Raw genomic sequence first — 24,802 nt, 5'->3', positions numbered from 1 at the left:
GGCTAAAGCCTGAAATAAGTTCTGCAGAAATTTTTACGAAGTCTCAGGCGGTGTTCAGGAAAGATAGATTAGGCAGAATTGGTGGTGGAGTGTTTGTGTCTGTCAGTAGTGGTTTATCTTGTAGTGAAGTCGAAGTAGATACTCCGTGCGAATTGGTATGGGTGGAGGTTATACTTAACAGCCAAATTAAGTTAATAATTGGCTCCTTCTACCGACCCCCAGACTCCGATGATACAGTTGCGGAACAGTTCAGAGAAAGTTTGAGTCTCGTAACAAATAAATACCCCACTCATACGGTTATAGTTGGTGGGGACTTCAACCTACCCTGGGTATGTTGGCAAAAATACTTGTTCAAAACTGGTGGTAGGCAGAAAACGTCTTCCGAGAATGTCCTAAATGCTTTCTCCGAAAATTATTTCGAGCAGTTAGTCCACGAACCCACGCGAATTGTAAATGGTTGCGAAAACACACTTGACCTCTTAGCCACAAACAATCCAGAGCTGATAGAGAGCATCATGACTGATACAGGGATTAGTGATCACAAGGTCGTTGTAGCTAGGCTCAATACCATTTCTTCCAAATCCATCAGAAACAAAAGCAAAATAATTTTATTTAAAAAAGCGGATAAAGTGTCACTAGAAGCCTTCCTAAAAGACAATTTTCATTCCTTCCGAACTGACTATGCGAATGTAGACGAGATGTGGCTCAAATTCAAAGATATAGTAGCAACAGCAATTGAGATATTCATACCTCATAAATTGGTAAGAGATGGAACTGATCCCCCGTGGTACACAAAAAAGGTCCGAACGCTGTTGCAGAGGCAATGGAAAAAGCGTGCGAAGTTCAGAAGAACGCGAAATCCCGAAGATGGGCTAAAATTTACAGACGCGCGAAATTTGGCACGTACTTCGATGCGAGATGCCTTTAATAGGTTCCACAATGAAACATAGTCTCGAAATTTGGTAGAAAATCCGAAGAAATTCTGGTCGTATGTAAAGTACACAAGTGGCAAGACGCAGTCAATACCTTCCCTGCGCAGTGCCGATGGTACTGTTATCGACGACTGTGCCGCTAATGCGGAGTTATTGAACGCAGTTTTCTGAAATTCCTTCACCAGGGAAGACGAATGGAATATTCCAGAATTTGAAACACGAACATCTGCTAGCATGAGTTTCTTAGAAGTAGATACCTTAGGGGTTGCGAAGCAACTCAAATCGCTTGATACGGGCAAGTCTTAAGGTCCAGATTGTATACCGATTAGGTTCCTTTCAGATTACGCTGATACTACAGCTCCCTACTTAGCACTCATGTACAACCGCTCGCTCACCGGTAGATCTGTACCTACAGATTGGAAAATTGCGCAGGTCGCACCAGTGTTCAAGAAGGGTAGTAGGAGTAATCCATTTAACTACAGACCTATATCATTGACGTTGGTTTGCAGTAGGGTTTTGAAGCATATACTGTATTCAAACATTATGAATCACCTGGAAGGGAACGATCTACTGACACGTAATCAGCATGGCTTCAGAAAACATCGCTCTTGTGCAACGCAGCTAGCTCTTTATTCGCACGAAGTAAGGGCCGCTATCGACAGGGGATCTCAAGTTGATTCCATATTTCTAGATTTCCGGAAAGCTTTTGACATCGTTCCTCACAAGTGACTTCTAATCAAGCTGCGGAGCTATGGGGTATCGTCTCAGTTGTGCGACTGGATTCGTGATTTCCTGTCAGGAAGGTCGCAGTTCGTAGTAATAGAAGGCAAATCATCAAGTAAAACTGAAGTGGTATCAGGTGTTCCTCAGGGAAGCGTCCTGGGACCTCTGCTGTTCCTGATCTATATAAATGACCTGGGTGACAATCTGAGCAGTTCTCTTAGATTGTTCGCAGATGATGCTGTAATTTACCGTCTAGTAAGGTCATCCGAAGATCAGTATCAGTTGCAAAGCGATTTAGAAAAGATTGCTGTATTGTGTGTCAGGCGGCAGTTGACGCTAAATAACGAAAAGTGTGAGATGATCCACATGAGTTCCAAAAGAAATCCGTTGGAATTCGATTACTCGATAAATAGTACAATTCTCAAGGCTGTCAATTCAACTAAGTACCTGGGTGTTAAAATTACGAACAACTTCAGTTGGAAGGACCACATAGATAATATTGTTGGGAAGGCGAGCCAAAGGTTGCGTTTCATTGGCAGGACACTTAGAGGATGCAACAAGTCCACTAGAGAGACAGCTTACACTACACTCGTTCGTCCTCTGTTAGAATATTGCTGCGCGGTGTGGGATCCTTACTAGGTGGGATTGACGGAGGACATCGAAAGGGTGCAAAAAAGGGCAACTCGTTTTGTATTATCACGTTATAGGGGAGAGAGTGTGGCAAATATGATACACGAGTTGGGATGGAAGTCATTACAGCATAGACGTTTTTCGTCGCGGCGAGACCTTTTTACGAAATTTCAGTCACCAACTTTCTCTTCCGAGTGCGAAAATATTATGTTGAGCCCAACCTACATAGGTAGGAATGATCATCAAAATAAAATAAGAGAAATCAGAGCTTGAACAAAAAGGTTTAGGTGTTCGTTTTTCCCGCTCGCTGTTCGGGAGTGGAATAGTAGAGAGATAATATGATTGTGGTTCGATGAACCCTCTGCTAAGCACCTAAATGTGAATTGCAGAGTAGTCATGTAGATGTAGATGGTTAAGAAAAAAAAGGCAGGCCATGTAACATAGCAGGGGACTGCAGTGAATATTGTAACAAACTAAAAGTAATTTTGAATTAGAACTCTTGATATGCTCAGAGGCGAAGAATTACACAAACTTCCTCTGTGGTAATAAACATTGGCCAATTTCAGCTGCAGGGATAAACATTGCCCAATTTCTTCTGCAAATATTCTGTGAGATTAAAGTTCATCCGACCAAGTGTTCCTACAAGCTTTTGTGATGAGCAAGATTCCTAATTAACTAGAGCCAATTTTTTTGGGGTTGCAGTTATTTATGAATCCTGCTAACCCTAATTTTATGATCTTTTCTGAGAAAAAATTAGAACTGTGTTAAAGTCTGCCTTAAAAAGGCAGTGTAATACTAAATGTGGACCTGAATAGTGACATCCTGCAGAAAAAACAGCAGTGAAGCATCACCTTGCTTCTTTTAATTTTCCTCGGAATGTGACATTTCCAAGATGTGGCAGAATGACATTATTGGAAGGAGTATCATTTGGTACACTGCTACTCCCCACTGTGCATAGCCCCACAGCCATCCTCTTTATGTTCACATTACAGTAAAACAGGGAGTTACCGGCACAGAAATAAGTAATTGGCCTCCTGTTACTGAATAGCTTCAATGTGTAAGGGGCTCTAATGAATTATGTCATGATGTACTCATCTTAATATGAGATGGTATGTTTTAAGAAAGCAGTGATGACAAAGATATGAAAGGGAAGGGAGAGGAGGGGGTGCACTAAATCACTTACAGTAAGATAATTTCTTCAACACTTGAAGGGCTGTCATTGGCTGTGCGTGTTAAGCCGTCTTCCACTAAGGCACTTAAAACCAGCAGCCAACATGGTTAACATAGTTACAAAGAATCTTATTTAAAATAAAGTGCAAATTGTATAAAGGCTTACAGAGTATTAATGAGGACTACTTGGGTTTCTTTCGGAAGACTTGTTAGGGGACTGAAGTTAGGGCAGAAGCTATCAGACAGGAAATCGAGGCAATAACAAAGTTTTTGTGATGTAACAATTCACATCATTTTAACCGGATATGAAGTAATTAAAGGTTAGAAAGAGGTTAGAATGTGATAGAGCCCGACACCCCATCCCCTCCCTCTTTAAACCAGGATTGGATTAGACAGCATGGCCTGAGGTCTAGGTTTGGTTGGAAGGTTTCAATCTGTGTTCCCTATGTTGGCAGTGCACACAGTAATTTGCATAACGTGTTTGCAGGAAGATGCCTTCCCAGAGGCTTAAAAATCTAATTGTGCGTCTTTTACACAGGAAAGGGGAAAAAATGATTATTTTATTATTAGTGCCACAATCACTGTTACCTGTTAAACAAAAAAAAAAAAAAAATCATAACAGTTCTGTACATTAGAGTAGTTGATGTTTTATGTAAGCGTAACATGTTGACAGATTTACTGTTTGATTTTACTAATTGGGTTTCAGTTAACAATATACGAGATAGCAGAAGGCATTAAAAAACTTTGGCCACTCTGTATCCTGTGGATTAACAAAGGCTTTTGACTGTGTTGGTGACAGTATCATCATAATGTATTTGGCAACACTCCTTTTGTAAGTGGATTCTCTAGACTCCCTCATGAATTTTCACTGTCAGTTATTTGCATCCATATTGCTTCTGCTTATTTTTAATGTCATTTACAAATGTTTGATGAGGTAATCATCTTGGTCTTTTTCTGTCTTAATCTTGTAAATAATTTACTTGGAAAGCCTATGACTCATTCATCTGTGTATGTGTAAAGCATACTTTCATTTCATTGTCAGTAGTTAACACTTTACTGTGTTCCTTGATCTCCCATCTCTCCAGTGCTCACTGAGCAACCTAAGGTTTTGGGTGACTTTCACATTGAAAGTACATGTTCTATTGCTATATGTTAAATCTTCTAGAGACTAGCGCATTGCGTTATGAAGTTTGTTGTCAGTGATCAAAATTTGAAAACTCATTAGTGTTGCACAGAAAGGAGCAAGGTAAAAGTCTTAGGTCCCTTACACGATTTGATAGATTATAAAATTTCAGACCCAAACTGTAATCATAATAGTAAGATTTCATAATTTGTGTGTGTGTGTAATTTTTTATGCAAAGAAAAATAGCAGGAACATGTTGCCATATTTTTCACTGAAGAAGTGTATTGTAATCGTAAACCAGACTCGGTCCACTCAGTAGCAACAGATCACAATTATTATGACCCATAGAATATGCAAATAACTAAACTAACCTCTTATTTCCATTTCAGACATGCGGGAAGCATGTTTTGAAAACTTTGTATAGTGGTCATTCCATGTCAAGTGGTCTAGAGGCTCCCACATGACCCTCATGGATTTAGATGAAATTTTGTATGAACATTCACACATGTTCTCAATTAACAATGGTAAAGTTTCAGTTTCGGAAATTTAATTCTTTTGGAGATACAGCCACTTGTTTAAGACCATAGCACAGCTTTCTATAGTGGGTCCTTGAATTTTCAGCAACTTGGAGATGAGATATCTCTGTGAGTATAGTTGATTGAATGTCCTTCATGTCATTTAAATTTACTCTTCTGTTTAATTTTTTTTGTGTTCATCTAGTTGTTGTGTTTACCTGTTGTAAATACAAAATCTATATAACTGAGTCTTTAATTTCATTGTTAATGTGTATTATTTTGAAGTGGTTTATTTTGCAGACAAGAATAATTAGTTCTTAACATTCGCATCTGAAACCAGTTGCAAAAGAGGAGTAATAGTTATTCGTTCTACAAAATAAACACAATTGAAATGGTAACTGAAGAAGAATGGTTGCAGAGTCAGGAATACAATTCTTCTACTTTTCGTTTTAATATAGTTGATTTTCAATCCTAATTTCAAGTGTACTATCTATTACATTCTTCAGTTGTTGAATTCATCTGCATTGGAGGCATAGATATTAACAATTGAACTTCAAAATCTGTAAAGAATTATTTTTTTAAGTGTAAAACAGCTTCAGACTTCTGATTATGGATTAATGTCTTAAATGGTTGATGTTGAGCAAGCAATCAAGAAAGTGTTTAGAAAAAATTTGAAATTATGTTTACATTTTGTTGAAAGTCGCCAAGTGCTCTCTTTATTGAACAGTAGATGAAAGCAGTTTGCATTATTTATGCTCCATTTTAAGCAAAAGCTAGTTTTCCACGTGTCTCAATGATTATGATGTCACATCTCCTGAACTTTGTGTTGCACAGTGCAATAATTTTTGAAGGCATATTCACTGATATATGTGAATACTGTGTGCACGATGTGTTGTGAATCAAATGAGTAGTAAAGAAGTTATACATCAAAATGCCATGCCCAATGCAGCAGTTGTACTGCATGAACAGTGGAAATGTAGTAAGTGTCTAACTTTTTTCCTTTCATCATTTTGTGTGGGCTGTCAACGAGAAAAAGTTTCATTGAGGTTTGTAATTATGTGTAAAGCTCGTTGGAAGTCACTAAGTGCTCTCATTCTCAGATATTGGATGGATGGTGTATGGGTATTTGAATGTGGTATGTTACACTGCCTCAAGACATATACACAGTTTCTGACTGTAATATTTGTTTACTGTGTTAAACCTTTAGCATAAAATTATACCTCGAAATGAGTAGATTTATACGGAATTTTAAGTTATTAAATTTTGGTCAGTAATAATGTGGGATGCTGAACAACAAATTTTTGTTACCTCCGTAGCTACAAAATAGCAGGTCAGCAACTGGAAGCAGTTAATTCCATAAATTATGTGGGAGTATGCATTAGGAGTGATTTAAAATGGAATGATCATATAAAGTTGATAGTCGGTAAAGCAGATGCCAGACTGAGATTCATTGGAAGAATCCTAAGGAAATGCAATCCAAAAACAAAGGAAGTAGTTTACAGTACGCTTGTTCGCCCACTGCTTGAATACTGCTCAGCAGTGTGGGATCCGTACCAGATAGGGTTGATAGAAGAGACAGAGAAGATCCAACGGAGAGCAGCGCGCTTCGTTACACGATCATTTAGTAATCGTGAAAGCATTACGGAGATGATAGATAAACTCCAGTGGAAGACTGCAAGAGAGACTCTCTGTAGCTCGGTACAGGCTTTTGTTAAAGTTTCGAGAACATACCTTCACCGAAGAGTCAAGCAGTATATTGATCCCTCCTACGTATATCTCGCGAAGAGACCATGAGAATAAAATCAGAGAGATTAGAGGCCACACAGAAGCATACCGACAATCCTTCTTTCCACGAACAATACGAGACTTAAATAGAAGGGAGAACCGATAGAGGTACTCAGGGTACCCTCCGCCACACACCGTCAGGTGGCTTGCGGAGTATGGATGTAGATGTAGATGTAGAAGCTATTAGCAACACGCACTGGATGGCATTATCCAGGTTAGCCATTTACTTATCTAGATTGTTCACTCTACAAAGCCACACAGTGTGATGCCTGATGGGATTTAGTTTTCCGGTAGAAGTCTGATGAATGTGTATGACTTTGGACTAAAACTTGCTTGTTTCTAGTTGCTACCATTATTGTGCTAGCACACTGATGTCATTGTAACCATTTTGGTTTTCTGTTTACATTATTGGAACCGATAATATAAGATTTGTTTATGTGTATGTAGGTGCACTGACAGTGTGTCATCTGCTACCTGAGGTTGACCAGGTGGGCTGTGTCTAATAAGCTGTGGGTTACCAGCCGAGGCCATTCACTTTCTATAGAAACAGATACTTTTGTTAACCATTGCCCATAGTTTTCTTGGAGTGCACAGTCAGTACCGTGTCATCGGTAAATTGATGGTGGTCCAGATTAGTTCCATAAACTCATATTATGTCATCGTTCTCTTACATTATGATCTGACCGTAGTCTGTAAGGCTATCGCGAATTGTTTTCGTAAATCTCCGTATCTGAGCTGCTTTCAATTTTGGATTTTGTACTATCTTGATGATGTGTAATAGAAGCTGAGCTGTTGAAGTGTATTTTCTTTGATGTGCTGTTATAGACTTAAGGTCGGTTAGTACAAATTATGTTGAAATTGAGTGAAAGCTTTCTCAGAAACCATGAAGTTCAGGCAAAGCGGTAATACTGACCTGTTTCTCGGTTTTCCACTGCCATTCTGGAAATAATTTCACTAGTTACTTTTGGGTTACTTTGCCTCCTAGGTAAACAGCATCCTTTACAGGCAACTTTCCTTCCTTAATAACTCGAGTTGTTTATTTCACTTCGTCTGGCTTTAGATCTGGGCTGTCATTATTTTCGTTATTAACTGTCTGTAGGTTTGATTCCTCTGTTGTACTGTACAAATAGTCAGAGAATTCATGAAATACTTGCTTGCTCAGTTTTCTCTCTGTTAGTTATTGTGCTGTATGCCATTCTAACATAAGATTCTATAGTTTCGTCACACTCCTGGTTTTCAACTTTTTTTTCCTTTGGCCAAATCTACATAATCTTCTCTTACTCAAAGTATTTTGCCAAATCTACATATATTGTCTTATTCCAATTTGTTTTGTTTCTTTAATCTATCATGTTTCTATCATCATTTGATTAAAACCCAAGCTGTCTGTTTAATAGCAGCCTCATTTTATTTGTGGTTTCATTTCCATTCCTTGCTAGGTCTTTTGCTGTTATACGATTACTTTCCTAAATGATTCCCTCTTTCATCTGTTTCTGTGTAATTTTCATTTCCTAAGATGGTGAAATTGTTGTAAATAAATTTTGATACTCTACATTTGTGACTTCCTGTTTGATGATTTTTTAAATCCAAATTTTCTCTGTATCTTTTGAGTGTCTGATCAGTTTCAGTTCAGAAGTAGTTAGTGACCATTGCACACTGTAATACAATTTCTTTTTATTTGTTAAATTATAGGTAGTATCACTTTTAGTCTCATTTTGCCATTGGGCAGAATTCTGATTTCTCAGGAACTGCAGCAACACTAATAGTATGACACTAGCCTGAAGTTTTTGGCAGTACAATCAAACATGTCAAAACTGTGTTCACAGCAGTCTCACCCTCCCAGCTTGGTATCAACACTAACTTGTACACTTATGAGGTGCTACCACAGCACTCAATTCTCCAGTGAATATTGTATTCAGGGTGTTTGTGTTGTCCTCATCATTTCAGCATCATTCATGAAAGTGGCGAGATTGGACTGAGTAAAAGTTGGGAATGTGTACAGGTGCTGATAACCGTGCAGTTGAGCACCCCACAAACCAAACATCATCATCATCATCATCATCATCATCATCATCATCACCACCAACATTGTATTTGGCTGTCAGTCTGTCTCTGTACCATTATCTAGTCTACATGAATACATTGACTCACCATGTTGTCTGGGGTCTGAATTGATGGACAGCTCATCTTTGAAACTTCCTGACAACTGAAAACTGTGTGCCAGATGAGACCTTGAACCTGGGACCTTTGCCTTTTGCAAGCAAGTGCTGTACTGCATGGGCTACCAAGGCATTATTTTGACCTGCCTTCACAGTTTCACTTCATGCCAGTACCTATTCTCCTACCTTCCAAACTTTACAAAAAAGTTTTATGGAACACTTTGCTAGACTGAATAATTATTTTCATAACTTAAGTTCTAAAACAAGGCACAATTCAAGGCTGTTGCCGTATGAGTACATACAACTGCACAGCGTGAATGGATGTTATGGTTCGGCATTGAGACATTGCGGTCTGCTCAAGGCGATTCACTTAATCTATATGAAGATCTAATGGAGGGCTTTCCACACCATCCATAGTAACATCACCTTTCACAGGATAATGAAATAAGTCATAACACTATGGAATTAGGGTAAATCATCCCATTTGTTCCAGTCTTATTTGTGCCGAAGCAAGCAGAAGGTTCCTGTACAGTGCCATGTAACAGAAAGTGAGCTAGCATCTAATTTGGATAGTATAGCATACAGCGTTCCTGAGAATTTCCCAATACATGTTAATGACTTTCTTGTGGTTGTAGCAGGTTACTCTAAAGATCTTTGATTTGCAGTTGATTTTTTTCAAAATTTGATACATATTCAGTTCAAAATACAATGGTATAAGAAATGTTCTCAAGAGAAGCATCTCCTGGTACTGACTCCTGATGATAATAAAGCACAGTATACAGTTGTTTTTGCAGGCTTTCAGTATTCTTAAACTGGTGACATGACTACCCAAGTTCTGGGACTTTGGGTACATGGTAAGTCCCTGTTTTAGTTACATATTTGTGAACTATAGATATTGACTGCAGCCCAGAACTTACCCATTCTACATATTATAAAATTATCAGACAGAATTGAGTAGTACACAACCTTCAGGAAGTGAATTTCGGTACTGCCAATGGAGACGTACAAAAGTACATGTACTAGCTTTCAGAACTAATAATTCCTGCATCACGGAGTAGAGGAGGATACACTGGGAAAGGTCAAAGAGGAAGGTTAGGTCACTCGGACTCTAGAATGGGAGGAGCCCACCTGTTGTGAGGACAAGAGGAGACAGACGAGTATGTGACAGCAATACTGCTCTTTGGATCAAGTTATCTCTTCGTGTAACTCTGCCTTGTTTAGCATACCACACTCGCGAGGAAAACTTGATGAACAGGCGTGGAAAACTTTTTATGTAAAGAGGATGCAGTCTTTTGAATCTGATGCAGCCATCCTGACTTGATTTTTTGATGGTATTCTCAAAGACTTTAGAGTTATTACTTTTATGGTGTCTGTAACAGGCCTTTATCTTTCGTTACTTGTTGTTAATAATGTATGCGTTTATTTTCACTGTTATTGTAACTGTAGTTGTTATAGTTATAAACTTTCATCCTTAAACATTTCATTATTTTTATTTTTTTAATCTCTATATTATGGATATCCTGTGACCTTATGTGTCTGACTGAAAGGACTGGTTGAACAAAGACTAAAAAAGAAATTTATAAAGAAAAATCTGTGTGTCTCGCATGCTAACTTAGAGTGAGGTGAAAGGAGTTTGGTGTAGTACTACAATCATTTCCACCTTTTCTGTTCCATTCAGGAAAGGATGTTCTTGGAAAGAGTGGCTAATGGTATGCATTCATATAAACTCTGAATTTCTCTGTCTACTGCCATGTTTTTTTTTTGTGATGTTCATGGGAAAGAGTAATATTTTGTTTTGCTCCTCTTGTAGTGTACACATTCTACTTTTTAAAAGTAGCACTCTCCATAGCATATCAATTTTGGTTATTCTGTCTCTCTTTTCTATTAATACTGTACAGTAAGGGTCCCCGTTTAATGTGCAATACTCAAAAATTTATCAGACGCGGGTAGAATTTACACTTTAGGTTGCTCTGGATCCATTTGCTTATAGTAGAGTGGCTGTAAGGAGGTCCCTAACAGTTACAATGGGCTGTACATAGCATCACCACAGCTAATCACATATGCGATTTTGTAAATGGCCCTATGACAATGCCTCTGTGCTGCACTTCATAGTTGAAAGCCGGCAACAGCATTGTCACCTGTCTGGGATTAACTTGCGCTGACTGAGCTATAGACTTTTTTAAAATTGTGACAGTTTTCAGTGACTGTCAAAAGGTCGCGTATGAAGAACTATTGAGATACAGTTGTTGTCAAAATGTCTTTTGTAAATATTCTGGAGAATGTGAAACACAATTGTGCATAACATACATGCAAATGTGTTGTTAGAATTTACAGGATAACTAGAAAAGTGAAAACAGGTTGCAACAAAATTAATTGATAGTTGACATCTGTCACTTTCCTCTGCAGAGTTGTGACATTGGCTGCTGGCTACAGCCTGGTTATAGGCGATACACAAACATGGCAGCTCACTTAACAAATGCTGTTTATATAAGCTACTGATTTCCTTCCCAATCTGAGCTTGTCTCAAATGATCTCATGATCTGTGGTACAAAAACCCTAATCTTCATTCTTTGTTTAAGACGTTAATAATTTTTGACCGTAGTAAATTACATTAGTTTGCTGTCAAAATGGTTGATTAATATTAACATTGTAAAAATACTGTTGTACAGCTCCACAGTGTTGTTGTAGAGTAGAGTTCGATATGTGTATGAACAAGACAAAGAACAGTGTAGCTCAACATTCCAGGTTGTTCACCTTTATTTTCAGTTGTTATTATTTCAAGAATTTTGTTGTAAAATTTTTGTGCTTCTCTTCATTGCAGGATGCGGCACCAGTGTGTAAAGTAATTGAGCTAAGTTATGGTTATGGAAGTAGATGATAAAGCAGACTCAGATGGCGATTGTACCAGTGATATTATATTTAAATACAAAGGTCAGTAATAAATGCCCATTTGCATATTATTTTCAAATTTTACATGATAATTTATTCTGTTTTGTTAAACACCTGAAAACATACCAAGGAACAAACATTATTGTTTATTTTTTCGCAAACCAACGTATTTCTTAATGTTAAATATTTTCCAAACATTGTGTATGTGAACCCAATACTGGTACAAAAGAAACAGCTTCATGCTAATTATAAAATATTTATTCGTGTTACATTTCATGTGCCACATAAGATTTGCAGTTTAACAACTGGAATGTGAGATTGTCTTAGCTTTCAATCATAGGAAAATTCTTCCTTTTTTTCCATCCTGCATCACATGAAATGATGCACTGAAAACCATAATAGCCCAAAACACAGACACAAAGTTGTGAGAAAGATATATGTTTGTTAAAATCAGATTTGTAGACACACCATCAGTCTCACAGATTTGACTTGCTTTTTAACAAGTCTCACCGTCCTATATTTCCTTTTATTTAGGATTGTTTGTACATTAAGACCTTGATAATCTGGCATGCTTGGGGATCTATGCCAAATTATGAAGGTGATTTTAAAAATCTTGTTTAACAACAGGGATAGAAGCAAAACCTGTAGTTTCAATTTACAAAGACAAGGAACTGTTTTTTTATTAAACACGACAGGGAAGATAACAGTATGTAAAAGTTTAAAGTATGTACTACTTTTCTGTGAAAATGGAATTGAATGAAAAGTCGAATACTGTACGGCTCTATTAAATCACTTTATGGCTGAAAGTTTTGGAAACGTTCAACAAACATAAATAATTATTGTAAATAAAATAAGCACCGTTGATTTAAAAAGATAAAGAACAAGCAAATTAATAAAAATTGTAACAAAGAATGGGGTACAGTTTAATTGTAATCACTGTCTTTAGGAATAGCGCAGATATCTGATGTTGTCGAGGAAGTGGAATATGTCACACTGGTATCTACCATTGATGGTTCATTTGAAATTTTCTTCTGAGCCCTCTAAACATTGCAGAAATGCTAATTTGTTTCTTGGATTGAGCTGTCTCTCATTATATATATATATATATATATATATATATATATATATATATATATATATATATATATATATATATAAAAAAACAAAGATTCCAAGACTTACCAAGTGGGAAAGTGCCAGTAGACATGCACAATAAATAAAACACACACACAGGCCTTCGTGGCAAACGAATCTGCTCCACTCCTGAATCCCTGAACTATTACACCAACAACCTGTAAACAGCTTTCGCATCCCGCAACTACCCTCCCGACCTGGTACAGAAGCAAATAACCAGAGCCACTTCCTCATCCCCTCAAATCCAGAACCTCTCACAGAAGAACCCTAAAAGTGCCCCACTTGTGACAGGATACTTCCCGGGACTGGATCAGACTCTGAATGTGGCTCTCCAGCAGGGATACGACTTCCTAAAATCCTGCCCCGAAATGAGATCCATCCTTCACGAAATCCTCCCCACTCCACCAAGAGTGTCTTTCCGCCGTCCACCTAACCTTCGTAACCTCTTGGTTCATCCCTATGAAATCCCCAAACCACCTTCCCTACCCTCTGGCTCCTACCCTTGTAACTGCCCCCGGTGTAAAACCTGTCCTATGCACCCTCCCACCACCATCTACTCCAGTCCCGTAACCCGGAAGGTGTACACGATCAAAGGAAGAGCCACGTGTGAAAGCACCCACGTGATTTACCAACTGACCTGCCTACACTGTGACGCTTTCTATGTGGGAATGACCAGCAACAAACTGTCCATTCGCATGAATGGACACAGGCAGACAGTGTTTGTTGGTAATGAGGATCACCCTGTGGCTAAACATGCCTTGGTGCACGGCCAGCACATCTTGGCACAGTGTTACACCGTCCAGGTTATCTGGATACTTCCCACCAACACCAACCTATCCGAACTCCGGAGATGGGAACTTGCCCTTCAGTATATCCTTTCTTCTCGATATCCGCCAGGCCTCAATCTCCGCTAATTTCAAGTTGCCGCCACTTATACCTCACCTGTCTTTCAACAACTTCTTTGCTTCTGTACTTCCGCCTCGACTGACACCTCTGCCCGAACTCTTTGCCTTTAAATATGTCTGCTTGTGTCTGTTTATGTGCGGATGTGTGTGTGTGTGTGTGTGTGTGTGTGTGTGTGTGTGTGTGTGTGTGTGCGCGAGTGTACACCTGTCCTTTTTTCCCCCTAAGGTAAGTCTTTCTGCTCCCGAGATTGGAATGACTCCTTACCCTCTCCCTTAAAACCCACATCCTTTTGTCTTTCCCTCTCCTTCCCTCTTTCCTGAAGACGCAACCGTCGGTTGCGAAAGCTAGAAATTCTGTGTGTGTGTTTGTGTGTTTTATTTATTGTGCCTGTCTGCCGGCGCTTTTCCGCTTGGTAAGTCTTGGAATCTTTGTTTTTAATATATATATATTATATTAAAACAAAGATTCCAAGACTTACCAAGCGGGAAAGCGCCGGCAGACATATATGTCTGCTTGTGTCTGTGTATGTGCGGATGGATATGTGTGTGTGTGTGTGTGTGCGCGAGTGTACACCTGTCCTTTTTTTCCCCTAAGAGAAGTCTTTCCGCTCCCGGGATTGGAATGACTCCTTACCCTCTCCCTTAAAACCCACATCCTTTCATTTTTCCCTCTCCTTCCCTCTTTCCTGACGAAGCAACTGCCAGTTGCGAAAGCTCGTAATTCTGTGTGTGTGTTTGTGTGTTTTGTTCATGTGCCTGTCTGCCGGCGCTTTCCCGCTTGGTAAGTCTTGGAATCTTTGTTTTAATATATATATATAATTTGTATGGTGTGCAAATTCATAACTGACTAAGCATTGTATTGCTAGCTGCTCTCAGCGAATTTCACACAAATATTTAAGACTTCTGAAGCCATATCCCAATAGATGTGAGTTACAGGTGTTTCTTCTTCATCACTCTCAGTTTCTAGTGCCTCCTGTGGGTTTGAAATACTTTATAGTCTTACGTTGCCTTTCAGCTCTCCTTCAATAGCGAAATTTCCATCTATGTCGAACCATTTGTCAACATCTGCTGCTGAAAAAGCGCTCAGTTCCATAGTTGATGCAGAATTGGTCAGTCGTATATTTTAAGAACAATCCGTTTTCTACTCATCGTCATTTAGATAGCTTTCAGTCTCAGTGAGGCAGATAGTGGTTGTTGACACGGCACTACATTGAACTGTTTTGATATTTGCCGAAGGTGTCTGACTGTACTACCAGCTGCTCTGAGCTAAAAAATTTGGGTAAATTTCTGATGCATGGTGGACTATTAGGTCTGATGGATTATCGAGGTCTTCATATGTTCATATTCGGGGTAGTGATCATAGTGTCTCTGACAATTGTAATGTTTACTTTACAAATTGTAAAGTTTTAACTAATCTTGCTTTCTTTGTAGCTTGAGTCAAGCATCAGGTGAGAACACTGAAAGTTTTCATCTTCATTTTTATGATTCGACCAAAGTCAGCATCACATAGCATAAAATTGTGGCCAGAAACAAAATTATGGTTTGTTCGTTAGGCCCGTTCGGATGTGAATATTGGAGAAATTGGCGCAATAGCTTTTCATGACTGTTCTTACATACATTGTATCCTTGCAGCACGGTTATGATCAACATGTGACAGTAGTATGCATACATTCTACAGTCTCAAAATTGACACCTATGTGCTTTAGGCCCTTGTGATTGTCAGGGCCTCAGATATACTTATTATTCTGAAAATGGTTTAGAATTATGTAACAGTGAATAAAAGAAATAGTTGCAGGTAACCAACAGCATTGAAAGTGTGTATTGTCACGTTTCTTTGATTTTATGACACTATCAGTTGGGTGCTTTTTTCCGCCTAAAAAGAAAGGACATTTGCAAGATATATTTCCTGTAGTGGGAGTGATTTTTAGTATCATGAGCGAAATAATTTTTTACTACAGAAATCTTACTGAATATCAACAGATTTTTCTATTTCTTCTCAGAGTATCTATTGATATCATGTGACTACCAGCTTTGATAATGCCACAACAGTAGCAAAACATGTTTAGTATATTGACATTGAAAAATACCGCATTCCTCTCAACGGGGCAGATGAACAGTAAATCAACGTTTTGGAAAGGTCAAAATGGAGAGAGTTCTGTTCAGAATATTCAAAAATACTGTATGCTTTTGTTTGCAACTTTGATATCTTGACTAGGTGCCACCAAGCATGCAAATCTTCAAAAGGGAGCAGTGATTATATGTGAACTAGCTGATGACCCACAGTTATGTGATTGTTTAGTTTCCTAATGTTGTGTTAGGTATGTAAAATAATTACATTTTTTATAGAGAAAAATCAGAAGAATTTTATTTACTTATTTTGGTCAAAATGAAAAGTTAAAAACTCGTAAAGTAAGTGAAAATAGGCACTTGTTCAAGTAATTGGTATCCATCAGATAAGAACTACTTTACACTAACCTGTCCTGTTGTGAAAGTCATTTTCGTTGCTGAAATTTCCTGGCAGGATATATAGACCTTTACACGGTCCAGGTACACTACGACCACTGCCTATGTTAGATGTCGATGCACGTGCAGTAACCACTCGCAGCTGTCAACAATGGTGGTGGAGGGTAAAAAGAGGCCATGATCATTGACTTTTGTGCCAAGGGTGGGAACATTTCTTAAATGGCTAAGTTTGTAAACTGTTGTTCACGTGCCACCATGGTTACATTATCCATGCATACAAAATGGCACTATTGGAAAACAGTGGCGAGACAACTGTGGTGCATCATGGGCCATAATTGACAGAGGTGAATGACAGCAGCAGTGTTAATATGCTGGGTGTATATGACCCGGGTCAAGTGGGATATATGGGGAAAACCCAGAAATTTTTTCATCTGGGTGAAAACTAGGAAAACTCGGGAATTTTTCAGAATTCCGAAATTTTTTTATTTTGTTTTAGTTTTCAGTTGAATTTTTGTAATTTTGACTGGTAAGAAACAATACTCTAACAAATGATGTTATTTTACCCCACTACTGCAGAATAATATTGCAACAATAAAACATGAATGAGAGAAAAAAAACGAAAATAAAACGTAAATTGCAAAGGAATTGCACCCTATACACTCCTGGAAATTGAAATAAGAACCCCGTGAATTCATTGTCCCAGGAAGGGGAAACTTTATTGACACATTCCTGGGGTCAGATACATCACATGATCACACTGACAGGACCACAGGCACATAGACACAGGCAACAGAGCATGCACAATGTCGGCACTAGTACAGTGTATATCCACCTTTCGCAGCAATGCAGGCTGCTATTCTCCCATGGAGACGATTGTAGAGATGCTGGATGTAGTCCTGTGGAACGGCTTGCCATGCCATTTCCACCTGGCGCCTCAGTTGAACCAGCGTTTGTGCTGGATGTGCAGACCGCGTGAGACGACGCTTCATCCAGTCCCAAACATGCTCAATGGTGGACAGATCCGGAGATCTTGCTGGCCAGGGTAGTTGACTTACACCTTCTAGAGCACGTTGGGTGGCACGGGATACATGTGGACGTGCATTGTCCTGTTGGAACAGCAAGTTCCCTTGCCAGTCTAGGAATGGTAGAACGATGGGTTCGATGACGGTTTGGATGTACCGTGCACTATTCAGTGTCCCCTCGACGATCACCAGAGGTGTACAGCCAGTGTAGGAGATCGCTCCCCACACCATGATGCCGGGTGTTGGCCCTGTGTGCCTCGGTCGTATGCAGTCCTGATTGTGGTGCTCACCTGCACGGCGCCAAACACACATACGACCATCATTGGCACCAAGGAAGAAGCGACTCTCATCGCTGAAGACGACACGTCTCCATTCGTCCCTCGATTCACGCCTGTCGCGACACCACTGGAGGCGGGCTGCACGATGTTGGGGCATGAGCGGAAGACGGCCTAACGGTGTGCGGGACCGTAGCCCACCTTCATGGAGACGGTTGCGAATGGTCCTCGCCGATACCCCAGGAGCAACAGTGTCCCTAATTTGCTGGGAAGTGGCGGTGCGGTCCCCTACGGCACTGCGTAGGATCCTACGGTCTTGGCGTGCATCCGTGCGTCGCTGCGGTCCGGTCCCAGGTCGACGGGCACGTGCACCTTCCACCGACCACTGGCGACAACATCGATGTACTGTGGAGACCTCACGCCCCACGTGTTGAGCAATTCGGCGATACGTCCACCCGGCCTCCCGGATGCCCTCTATACGCCCTCGCTCAAAGTCCGTCAACTGCACATACGGTTCATGTCCACGCTGTCGCGGCATGCTACCAGTGTTAAAGACTGCGATGGAGCTCCGTATGCCACGGCAAACTGGCTGACACTGACAGCGGCGGTGCACAAATGCTGCGCAGCTAGCGCCATTCGACGGCCAACACCGCGGTTTCTGGTGTGTCCGCTGTGCCGTGCGTGTGATCATTGCTTGTACAGCCCTCTCGCAGTGTCCGGAGCAAGTATGGTGGGTCTGACACACCGGTGTCAATGTGTTCTTTATTCCATTTCCAGGAGTGTATAACAACAAAACACAGTGCTCATATGAGCATCTGCCAACAGCAAAATGTGTCAACAGCTTTAGGAAGACTGTGCAATGCTTCGTAACAACAAATTGCCCCCGATGCGATGCCGACATCTCCCGCTTCTGGCTATAGAAGTGTGGCTGTTAGCTGTATAAGCAGTAGCAGCAAGATGCTACCTGGAAAAATATTATGGCGCATGCAAGCTGTCAGATTCACTGGGGGGCAAGCTGGGGTATCCGCCCCAGGCGGCAGTTTCAAGTGTGGGGGATGCCAAATTCGTACTCTTGAAGAAAAGAACTTTGTTTCACAAAGTGCCTAGTATCCAGGGCATGTTGGTCTATTGATTATTCATAGATCTTGAAACGCTTCCCTCTTGGTTTTTGAGCGTATTCCAAGTTTATTTCTGAATGAATCATAGGTTGACTTTTTTGAATGCGTGTATAGTGTATGTCGTGTCTCTGCCAGGGGAATCACAGTCACACCTCAAAATAACTTACCTGTAGACAGAAGGGGATGGGGCTACACGAGTTGAGCAGAATAAAGCCGAATGGCTGAATGCCAATCGCTGTTTATTTATGTGGTTGACTGGGTTTGCGAATGATCAGCGTTATTATAAATATGAGCGAAATCCATAGTGGAAATAAACAACTAACAGAGATAATATGTAAAAAAGGTAATACATAATCTTCTCGGTGTATCGAAGAAAATGAAATTTTGATAGAAAATTTTTGGGCAGACTGCTACACTAGTAACGGCCAGTTGTACAGAGCCCGGTAGCAGCTGCCTAAGTTCTATTCTACGAGTAGCATGGAAAATGCGTTGTACGAACACATAACAACTCCTAACCGGAGAATAAATGCGAGATAACTAAGCCATTGATTGTGACAGGCTTAGTGAAATTAACTGGAGAATAAGTTTTGAAACTGGCAGGAATAGTTACAGAATTTGTGACGACAAGATTGTTTGTTAGAACGAGGAAGGAAAAGAAATGGGGAAATCAGACAAATTATGGAAGAATATGACGATTCCAAATTTGTATAAAAATTTCGTACTACTACTTTTTGATCTCATGCTTGAGAAGCTGGAGCCTATGAATGAAATGTGAAACTATTTGCAAACAGTTTTTTTCTTGTAGTAGGCCTAATAGGCATTTGATATTGGTACTTCATAACTTATATTCTGTTGTGTTAAGAAAAAGTGACCGTTTGTGCCAAAACAGTCTTGTTTATTTGGTGTGTGTTACAAATGCTGCAGTATTAGACAGGCCTATTTCGTTTTATCTAGCAGACAGTGACAAAATGCACATTATCACCCTAAGGATTGAAGAAATGTGTACTGTCTTGCTTGTCACTTGTCTTTATTGGTATCATGTATCCTACATTTAATTTTATGTTACACAAAAAAGAAAGTTATTAGCTAATAGGCAATAAAGAGTGCAAATTTTCTGAAGAGTTCTTGTTCTGCGGGTTACAAATAATCCCATCCAATATTAATTGCGAGGTTATTTACTTAAAAAAGGGGGGGGGGGGGGCTGGATGTCAAACTGGCTGGCTGGGAGCAGGAAAGGCACCACAGAACATTCCATTACAAAAATTATATGTTTGAATTCCACAGAGCGAAATACAATGACTTGTGATAGAAGAATGCTGTGTAAGAGGCGTGCCACTGCACTTTGGCACACTTAGGACCAAATAACCTGTCTTACATTTCCTCGAACACGTTTTATATATCAGACTCTTCAAGAAGATGTGCGCTACAAAATGAACGTATATTTGAAAAGTCTACCTCCCCCCCCCCCCCCCCCCAAACGCTCAAGCGTGGGTGTGGGGGCACTACTATCTAGTATTGCTGCAGTTCGGAAAAATTGTTGAGCCGGTGCTGATGCACAGAGCAGTCTGAGTGGTAGTGGGGAGGTGGAGAGTCTCCATGTGATCCGTGTTTACATTTAGTGATTTTGCTGTTTCCTGTTTGTTTATTGCTCTCACGTCACATGAAAACAAAATGAATTTCTGTGGCCGGGAGCTATCAAGTGGGTTAAAATACCTTCACATAATTACGGAAGGCTAACTTATGTTATTAGTTTCAGATTTTGTTTTATTTCAACCTTTCTGACAGTCGAGCATTATTCGCCTTGCAGAACAGTGAAGTTATTTTTGTTGGTCTGCTAAAGAAATTTGGCTTTTATCAATCTTTTCCACTGAGGCAGTCAATTTATTTGAAACAAAGTGTTTAGTTCTACACTATTGGCTAGTTTCAACTGTTCGCTGAATTTCAAAAGTGCAGCTTTTCATCTTCTAGCACATATGGCATTATGCCATAATAAAGAACCAAACATGAGGTAATATAGTACTGGTACTCCAAGAAAATTTACATCCGTATCTGGACTAATGAATGTGCACTGTAAGCTGAATTATGCATTTTAGTCCACGAAATTCCGATGCTCTTGGAGCATCCTCTGATGTCGTGTTTCTTTTATGACATAATGTAAGATCTTTTAATGTTTTACATGTATGAACATACGGTCTTCACGCATCATCATAGCTGCGCTCTCTGACAATTGCAGAAATGAACCTATTTTTATCTGGTCACGGGAAAATATTGTGAATGGTTGTTTGAAAAGCACTACTTTCATAGTAAATATCCTTTTATGCAAGCTGAACTGTGTGAGAGAATGTACGATGGATTTCTGAAATCACTGTGTGTTTGACTCTCATTTAAAAATCAACTCTTTGAGGACGACCATTTAGAAAAATTTCGAACCCAGAAGATCAGACATTTATGTCGTTATTAAAAATTTTACTGGCACATTTGTGTGATGTATCTTAAAGTGTAACATGCGCAGAAAAGGTCAATATTATATGTGAAAGTTTAGCTTCTTTTGCAGCTTATTAATTTCCGAGACCAGTATTATATGTTAAAGCTTTGATTTTCTTGTAGCAACACTATGTATATGTATATTAACTTTTCCAGTTTGTGTATATGCGCTACTTAAGAGTGGTGTTGTTATTGGCTAACAACGTCTTGCGTCCTATGCTCTAAATATCCACTGTCATCATCTGGCAAGATCACGTGACATTGGCTATGACTGTCTTAACAAAAGCGCATCGCAATCTCGATTTCAATACTTCGGAAAGTAACATGAGGTGTTTGGTGGAATTAAAATTTATCCTTTTCATAATATGAAAATATGCAGTGTACATATTGCTGCACATCAAAGATTGTTGCAAAAACTCCCCCCCCCCCCCCCCCCCCCCCACATAAAAACCCTGAATTGACACTTTGTTAGAATATTATGTGACCTATTCCTGAAAACCTTTATTCCCTAAAACCTGAACCACCTATGCAAGGTTTTCTGGAATAACGGCTACAGCACCCATCAAGTGGAAGAAGTGATTTCTGGGAAATATCAGAATAAGACCAGCGATGAAGAGCAGGAAAAGAAACTAGCTTTGCTGCCATTCTGTGGCTCTGTGCCGGGCAAGATAAGCCGCCTGTTGAAAAGACACAAGATCAAATCGATCTTCAGGCCTCCGTCAATTATTGAGACCAGTTAAAGACGCTGTAGGTCTCAGAACAGCTGGGGTTTACGAAATACCTTGTGAGTGTGGCCAGCAGTGCATCGGACAAACAGTGCGCACTGTGGAACAACGCAGGAAAGAACATGAGAGGTATTATCGCCTACGCTATCCAGAGAAATCTGCGTTAGCTGAGCATGCGTTAGGAAACGGTCGCCACATAAAATTAGACGATACCTCTGTCGTGGCTCGCACTAATGGCTTCTGGGACAGTTTAATACAGGAAGCTATTAAAATAAAAATTACCACAAACACTCTGAATAGAGGCGGTAGCTTACAGCTCAGCGCTGCGTGGGATCCAGCTATCGCGTGGTTGAAGAGGGCTCATCGAATGCCGACTCAAAACATGCCCATTTATGGCAATGTCACGGGCACCAGTGACGTCACAGCCGGCAGCTAGCGTATATAAGGGCACACCAGCAGCCCACTGGCAGTCATAACACTTGACAATGGCCAAGGAGTGATTGGCCGAAAGCTCGTGTAGTTTTAACCAATTGACGCGGTTGGAAACCTGAGAACATTTTATTCATACCTTAAAATGGTATTTATAGAATACATATGTGAAACAGACTGTGCAAACGTCATTGTTGTGGACTGAATGTGACTTCAGGTAAGGCTTACTGCATGACTACAGTGTCAGCCAAAGTTAACAAGCTCAAGGTAACAGATTGATTGGCTTTGCATACATTAGCTCATATGTTAGCAAAGATCCCACTAGGTGGCAGTACAGTTTTTATGAAGTAGGTATAATGTAATACAATATTTAAAAGGGGGAAATCCCTGAACACAAATTAAAAAAAAGAATATGCAAACCAGTAGCTACAGTTGTAATAATTACAATTTGCATAATAAAAATTGAAGCTGTACAGATAGAACATGCCTACTTGTTGTTGTTGTTGTTGTAGTCTTCAGTCCTGAGAGACTGGTTTGATGCAGCTCTCCATGCGACTCTATCCTGTACAAGCTGTTTCATCTCCCAGTACGTACTGTAGCCTACATCCTTCTGAATCTGCTTAGTGTAATCATCTCCTGGTCTCCCTCTACGATTTTTACCATCTATGCTGCCATCCAATACTAAATTGGTGATCCCTTGATGCCTCACAACATGTCCTACCAACTGATCCCTTCTTCTAGTCAAGTTGTGCCACAAACTCCTCTTCTCCCTAATTCTATTCATTACCTCCTCATTAGTTATGTGATTTACCCATCTAATCTTCAGCACCACATTTCGAAAGCTTCTATTCTCTTCTTGTCCAAACTATTTATCGTCCATGTTTCACTTCCATACATGGTTACACTCTATACAAATACTTTCAGGAACGACTTCCTGACACTTAAATCTATACTCGATGTTAACAAATTTCTCTTCTTCAGAAATGCTTTCCTTGCCATTGCCTATCTACATTTTCTATCCTCTCTACTTCGACTATCATCAGTTATTTTGCTCCCCAAAATGCCGGTTAATGGCATACTATTATGAAAAACCAACATCGTCATATATTTAGAATTGACAGTAATAATATTTTATTCTTTACATTCTTCATTACAAAAACACAAATTATCACATATCAGAAGACTAAATGAACTCACAGTGGTCTTCACTGTACAATCTGAATGCCAGTAGAAACAGCCTCTCTGTATAATAGCAGCTTTATAACACAATGTTACTCATCTAATGTTGTTGCAAAGGATCCAAGACAATACATAAAACATTCAACTACGATTTGTCTTATGAAATAAATTAGTTAAAATAATTGGCTTTTAGAGGAAGTGACACATAACCTGATGGTGCATGGTGCATTTACCGATTTTCGGGATACATACTGGTTGCTCTTAATATCATTAATTACATGCTGAATATGTCTGCTTTATGATGCATAGAATAGAACAGAATAACACGGAAAGCAGGAAACAAAACAGTCCTACTATTAAAAACAACCAATATGTATTCTGAATATCAGTAAATGCTTCAAGTAGGCATCGAACTACATATCAATTTCACTACCAGCCATTTACTCAAACCACTTTGTTTCATAAGTCAGAATGTAGCTGAATGCTACACGTACTATGTTAGATCCCTTACGACAACATTGGATACATAGCATTTTCTTTTGGTTATAAAGCCACTATTATACGTAGAGGCCGTTTCTCCCAGCTGTCATATTGTGCAGTAAAGTCTAGTGTAAACAATATTAGGAAAAGGAACACACACACACACACACACACACACACACACACACACACACACACACACACACACACCTACCTGTGCCGTTAGTGCTGGTGATATTCCATCCTGGAGTTTCCATATTGTCATTTAGCCTCTGGTTGTTTAATAGTTTGTGTTTTTCTTTTAAAAGAAGAATGTAAAGAATAAAATCTTATTACTGTCTATCCTCTTTGTAAGATATTATTAGTTTTTCTTAATATTAATGCCATTAGTAGATGTCTTCTATCCTTGTAGCTTCAGTTTTCTTACACTGATTGTAATAATTTTATAGTTTTATCTATTGGTTGTAGTATTTGTTTTTAAAAGTGACTGTGTAGTTTTCCCATTTTTTATTATTCTGTTACATTATACAGTTGTTGAAATCAGTATTATAGAAGGCATGACTATTTGCAGGAAAATTAACATCATCGATTGGAATAGTTGTGCATAATGTATATGCAGTAGTATGAAATCTAGTATATCAACAGATGTGGTAAAATGGGGTGTT

The 24,802-nt window shown here is 39.5% G+C and overlaps 1 protein-coding gene across 5 annotated transcripts in view; it reads left to right on the top strand.

The window, feature by feature from the left end:
- Positions 1-24,802, top strand: part of LOC126337002 (uncharacterized) — a 189,959-nt gene that overhangs the window by 4,190 nt on the left and 160,967 nt on the right. For all 5 annotated transcript variants that reach the window (XR_007565030.1, XM_050001245.1, XM_050001248.1 and 2 more), the window contains exon 2: positions 11,856-11,965. Coding sequence is in view for 4 of the 5 variants with exons in the window: in XM_050001245.1 (XP_049857202.1) it covers positions 11,893-11,965 (73 nt within the window). In the remaining variant the exon portion in view is untranslated. The remainder of the gene's footprint in view (positions 1-11,855; positions 11,966-24,802) is intronic.

The sequence above is a fragment of the Schistocerca gregaria genome, chromosome 2 (genome assembly GCF_023897955.1).
Source record: "Schistocerca gregaria isolate iqSchGreg1 chromosome 2, iqSchGreg1.2, whole genome shotgun sequence".
Taxonomy (NCBI): Eukaryota; Metazoa; Arthropoda; class Insecta; order Orthoptera; family Acrididae; genus Schistocerca; species Schistocerca gregaria.
This window is presented reverse-complemented; position numbering and strand designations above follow the sequence as displayed.